Raw genomic sequence first — 6000 nt, forward strand, 5'->3', positions numbered from 1 at the left:
TCTCTCCTGCCCGGGCTGGCTTTGAACCTCGATCCTCAGATCTAGTAGCTAGGATTACAGGCGTAAGCCACCAGCACCCGGCTGAAAATTCACATTTCTAACAAGTTCCCAGATGCTATTTTTTTCCCTCATGGTACAAGTACCTCACTTACACAAGGACCAATTGTTAAAAGTCAGTTAGCAGAAAGTATAGAAGGTACCTAACTCTGCTGGGCACATATGAAGGTCATGTTAGACAGTAATGATGATTAGCCACAATGAAAAAGATGGTGTGATCATGATGATGTCATTTTTTTTTGTTGGGGGGAGTCAGTAATGGGACCTGAACTCTGGGCCTGGGCATTGGCCTTCAGCTGTTCAGCTCAAGACTAGCACTCTACCACTTGAGCCACAGTGCCACTTCCAGCTTTTTCTGCTTATGTAGTGCTGAGGAATCAAATCCAGAGCCTCATGCACTCTACCACTAAGCCACCTTCCCAGCCCAACTGCACCCTTTCTCATACAATGTTTTTAAAAATTAATAGGTGTGGACAGAAGAAAAAGCTGGTGATCAACAATGGTAATGGGACCGTGGAGGACAGAAAGCCAAGTGGACTCAATGGAGATGCCAGCAAGTCTCAGGAAATGGTGCATTTGGTGAACAAGGAGTCATCGGAAACCCCAGATCAGTTTACAACAACTGATGAAACACAGAACCTGCAGAATGCGGATGAGAAGATTGGGGTGTAACATCTCTGCCGTGATTTTGGAAAGAAAACATAGTTGGAGATAAAACTATTACAGGGAACTGGGACACTTAACAGATGCAATGTGCTACTGATTGTTTTATTGGGGGATTTTTTTTAGCATAAAATTTTCTACTCCTTTTTGTTTTCTTGTATTTTTTCCCCTAAAGTCAGGTCCAATTTATAAAAAACAAGACAAAAAATAAAAAAAAAACATTGCTTTCTGAAATGAGAGCCCAAAGAATTATCCACAAGAATTTGACTGTTCCAGTTCCCACCTGGAGGCCTTGCTCACCTTGTGGTATGCTAAGAATGCCTTCTAACAAATGATACATGTACATGTTCCTGATCCCAGTATCTCCCTACCCTACCTTTCGGGTCATAGCTACCTGCTAAGATAGCTAAGTTCTTGCTAAGTTCCCCAGAACTAAGAGGAATTGATCCCTGGGAGGAAATTTGAATGGGTCCATATTGCCCCTCCAGCAGCTCCATCCCTGGACATTGCTTTCCAGTGGGGGATGGGATCAGAGCATACACAGAGTGTAATGATACAACCTCTCTCTTAGATACTCCTAGAAAATTTCAGATGCATCTGGGAGACATCCAAAGGGTAAAGCTATTTATCTGTAGTAAGCTATTTATCTATGTGGTTTTTTTTTTTTTTTTTGAAATATTAAGTCCTGAAAGCCCTTTGATCAATATATGGTTGTTGTTTTTTTTTAGGTTATTTTGTCAGAGGCATAAAAAGGTTTAACCTGATTCATAATAAACATCTGTATGTCTTCCATTGTAACCCTTTGTGCTGTGATCCTTCACATGTACCCATGTACCTTCACATGTACCCAGCAGAAGCTGGGTCTCCATAACTCATGAGAATGATTGAGAATGGTCATCCACTCATCTCAGAGCTCTGGTGCCACACTCAGACTCACATAGCCAAAGCTCACCAAAGACAAAAGAAGCACTGTTTTATTTCTACGACTGTCCAAAGGCTTTCTTTCCTATTCTAGTTCAGAATTTTGAGTGGAAAGTATTTCGATGGCCACCCTTTGTCCTCCCTGAAGAGCCTTGAAGGTCACATTTAATTTGCATGGCCTACCACTTGTGAGATCTTATTTCATAGACACTGACCTTTCAGTGACTGACAACAAAATGCCACTGGATATCTTATAGTTAAAGGAGACACCAACAGAAATAACACTATAGTCAGAGGTCCACTGATTAATCATATCTGGTGAGGGAGAATGCAGGGTGGATCCTGTTTGACTATTTTATGGCTGCCTTTGTTTCTGATTTAATAAGCCACTTGCCTGTCTCCAAGGCACAACTGCTCAGGATAAGTTGCCTAGGGAATAATCAAAAGTTACGGGGCTTCCCATTATTATGGTATTGTCACAGATAAGCAGGTTTATAGCTAAACAAGAGAATAATGGCTTTATCACCTAACTGCATATCAGGTAACTTCATTCTTGCACTTGAAAATCCTGTGTTCATTAGTCAAGATGTCCTGTTGGTCCTGGAATTTCTAAAGGCTACTCGTAATCTATAAAGCAAGGGTGCTTGGGTTCAGAAAAGTCTCTTGTTTATGAAGCTCGAGTGATTAATATTTCTCAAGTCACAAAACTAACCAGTGGGGGGAAAAATCTCCCACCTAAATCATTAGGTCTGGGTTTTTACAAAGAGTAGAACTGAAGGATATTACTTAAAGGAGAGATACAAATGTTCTACATTCTTTCTCAGTCCCTGCTCTCTCGCCAATCCACCTCTCTACCCCTAGTATGATTTTTTGCGGGGGAGAGTCATTCATGGGGCCTGGGCCTGGGCAGTGTCCCTGAGCAATTCAGCTCAAGGAAAACCCTCTACCACTTGAGCCACAGTGCCACTTATGGTTTTCTGGTGGTTAGTTGGAGATAAGAGTCTCATGGACTTTCCTGCCTGGGCTGGCTTTGAACCACAATCCTCAGATCTGTTTCCTGATTAGCTAGGATTACAGGCATGAGTCACCAATGCCCAGCCATTATGATCTTTTTTAAAAAAAACAAAACAAAAAAAAAACCTTTCTCTATGTTGGGAAATGCTGTTGGTCAGTTCTATATTCAGCTGCCTAGTTTTCTTTTTCTTTTTAAGTTGAAAATAAATGTGCATCAGACCCTTCTATTGTTTCTCCTACTGATAATAAAAATATTTCTTATAAGAACTTCCTTGTGTCTGCCTTCCTCCAGACAGAGCCTGGAGCTCTTTAACCTGAATGCAACAAACCACTCTGGTTCAAGTGTGCTATCTCAGGCTCTACCTGTCCCCTAGCTTCTCTGGAACACATGGAAAGTCATGCAAATATCACAGCTAAGGACTACCTCCATACTAGTCTCGACAGTCCCAACTATTAGTTTAGGTTAGGAGATTATCTGACATAATTATCAACAAATGACTACATGTCATTCCCACTAATAATTTGCCAAGGTATTTTGGTTAAGTCATTCAACTAGGTCTTATGTATCAAAGAAATGGGCCTGCACTGAATTGTTTTGCAAAACAGCAAGAGAGTTAAGAGATCATTTTTCCTGAAACTAGAACTCTTCCATATATCCTGAGGACTTTCTTACATTTGGCCTGGGTGAAAAGTCAGATGAGGCACAATGCCTCTCAAGTTCAACCACACTCCTAGTCTCTGCACTCATTCTAAAGCTCCTACTTCTCCCAGTCTAGAGGGAATGGGGCCATAACTCCTGAGCTTTCTTGATGGTGTGGAAGGGGCTTGGGAAATAGAGAGTGAAATAGCTCACCCAAGGGTATTGCATCAAGGGAGGATCCTGACTGTGAAGGGCTTGAAGGATGGGTAGACACTGGAAAGTGGATACAGAAGTAGGGCCCAGCCTGACTTCCCTTCCCCAACAGATGGCCTGTGCTGTCCCTGCCTCGGGGACTGAATGTTAATGCAAGAACATGGTTGCTGCTTCTCCATTTCTCAAAGGAACTTGAAAACCTCTGTTACTGCCTGCCAGAAAGTGTTAGCCCAACTAATTACTAAAAATGATAAGGAGTAGAAATTCTTGCAGTAGACTTATAAGAATAAAGGCCAGTCTTGGATGGGGCTTTCAGATCTAGATGAGGAAGCTACATGCACTAGATCAATGGTTCACGCAGTTCAAGGGAACCCAACAACATGGGGGGAGAAAGACTGCAAGTTTGATGGTGATGGATGTAATGATGCCAAGAACTTCTAGTTCTGTAAGACGTCTTCATTCTCCCTCTCTAAGAACTGAGCCAGTTCTTCTGGGTCTGTTAGCATTGTGATCTTAACAAAAGCTCTTGGACTCTTCTCTGTCATATTCCCCATCTCCTACGTGGCTGGACCACACTGTCTTCCTCTGTTTTCAGATTTCCTTTTGCTTACTGGTTGGGGTTCATGCCCATCATTGCAATCTAGTGACCAGATGTGGGATACATTTATGGCCTATGTGTGTTCCATTAGATCCCAATGTCTGCCATTAGCAGCTATGTCTCTAGAGTCTTTGTCCCATCCCTGGAAGACTTCCTTCCACCTCCTCAACTTCCTTCCATCTCCCCTGAAAGCCTTTGCCTGGAGACTTTCCCTGACTATTGTAGCTCAGTCAGCAGGATGAAGGCAGCGGGGAAGTAATTCCCACTATCAATAAATGACTATTAGGCACAAGAGTACAAATACTCAAGATCTCTCCCCCACTAGTTCACCGTAGTGGCCCTAAGGCCAGTCTGTCAGGTTCCTCTTGAAGGAAGGATGTGTTGGCCCAGCTGCTGGCAAAGGTAGCTGTTATCTCCTAGTCCCTTCCTACCTATAGGCTCTACTACAAAGAGTTGCCTTCTCCAGTTTACATGCTATGTGGGAACAGATTGATGAAAATCTAGTCACGTTGGGCCAACACAGTGTGACTGAGGGCCCACGTAGGTTCAGAGATACTCAAAGAGTCTCTAACCGTGGCTCCTGTCACACTATCTCTGCTGGGGCTGTCCAGTGTCTGTGGATTAATAAAAGTATATATTTAGAAAGAGAGAGAGGGGGGAGAAGAAAACCTATGAATTTCCATCAGTTACAATTCTTTGGAGAAAATTTGATATTTCCATAGGAGGTGAACAATTGTAAGATCTATATTGTTCATACTAAATGAGATACTGTGCAGTGTTAGTGTCATAAAAGCCCAGAGTGACTCTTAGACTCCTATGAAAGAAAGAGCTGTGAACATAGTCACCTCCATTCCCTTATGAGGGCCTCTAAAAAGGCAATGAAGAGCTGTACTCAGAAGGAATAAGCCAATCATGTTGAAGAAACTGCAAGAAGAGACCACAGCAGCCAGACGTTGAAGATGGGATATGATGGTTAATTGGTAACCTGCTGAGCAAATTTAGAAGAGCTCATTCCTAAGCCAGCAGTGAGGGAAGTTGAGAAACCACCAAATTTCTATAGCAGAATTCCCAAAGGGCTTAGGAAATGAAGGAGATGGTAGGGCTAGGATAAGGAAAGGCTTTAAATCTAAGAAGTAAGAAGGACCCAGCCTCCGTCCACACTCTATGGAGTTGAGTGCTGTCTCTTCTCAATCCTCACTGAAAAACAGAAAGGAGGGCTGGGAAGGTGGCTCAGTGGTAGAGCACTTGCCTTGCATGCCAGAAGCCCTGGGTTCGATTCCTCAGCACCACATAAGCAAAAAAAAAAACAGAAAGGTGTTTTCTGGAGAAAGCAAAATTGAGAGTCTCTGGTTGAAGACTTCCATGGTTGATAGTAAATATTGCACTGAAATCACAAAACCATTCATAAGAAGACTCCTTGATACTCTCTATCTCCTTGGGTTTAGAATGTCCTCCAGGCAAAAGATCAGTCTTTCTGGGAATTGTTTATACAGAGAGAAACCCCTAAAGATACTAACTAGGTAGTGCCCTAAAGACATGGAGTAGGAATTCACAGTAAACATTGGATCTCTATTCTCATTAGGACTCGCTGATGGCTAACTGTGGTTCACTGTCAACATGAGTGAGAGTCATGGGTACCAGGCACAAGCAGAATATTAAGGACAGTGACTAAAGCAAGTGTGCAAAAACAACTTAGAAGAGATACAGATAATTCACAGAATTTTTTTTTTTGAAAAAGCACTAGTCTCAGTAAGATAAGAGGCAGGATATGAAGCAAGAATACAATGCTCAGATAAGAACATTCAGAGAATGCTTTAAAAGGTAGTTTTTTTGTAGTTTAAACATGAAAGTGCAGGTTTAAAAAATAAACTCAAGGGAAAGAATGGCAACTTTT

The 6000-nt window shown here is 42.1% G+C and overlaps 1 protein-coding gene across 7 annotated transcripts in view; it reads left to right on the forward strand.

The window, feature by feature from the left end:
- Cd44 (CD44 molecule (Indian blood group)) overlaps positions 1–1518 on the forward strand; it is an 85308-nt gene extending 83790 nt beyond the window's left edge. For all 7 annotated transcript variants that reach the window (XM_013019631.1, XM_013019625.1, XM_013019626.1 and 4 more), the window contains one exon: positions 525–1518. In XM_013019631.1, coding sequence (XP_012875085.1) covers positions 525–729 — 205 coding nt within the window. In that variant the 3' untranslated portion in view covers positions 730–1518. The remainder of the gene's footprint in view (positions 1–524) is intronic.
- The last annotated feature ends 4482 nt before the right edge of the window (positions 1519–6000 follow it).

This window comes from Dipodomys ordii, unplaced genomic scaffold (genome assembly GCF_000151885.1).
Source record: "Dipodomys ordii isolate 6190 unplaced genomic scaffold, Dord_2.0 Scaffold46, whole genome shotgun sequence".
Taxonomy (NCBI): Eukaryota; Metazoa; Chordata; class Mammalia; order Rodentia; family Heteromyidae; genus Dipodomys; species Dipodomys ordii.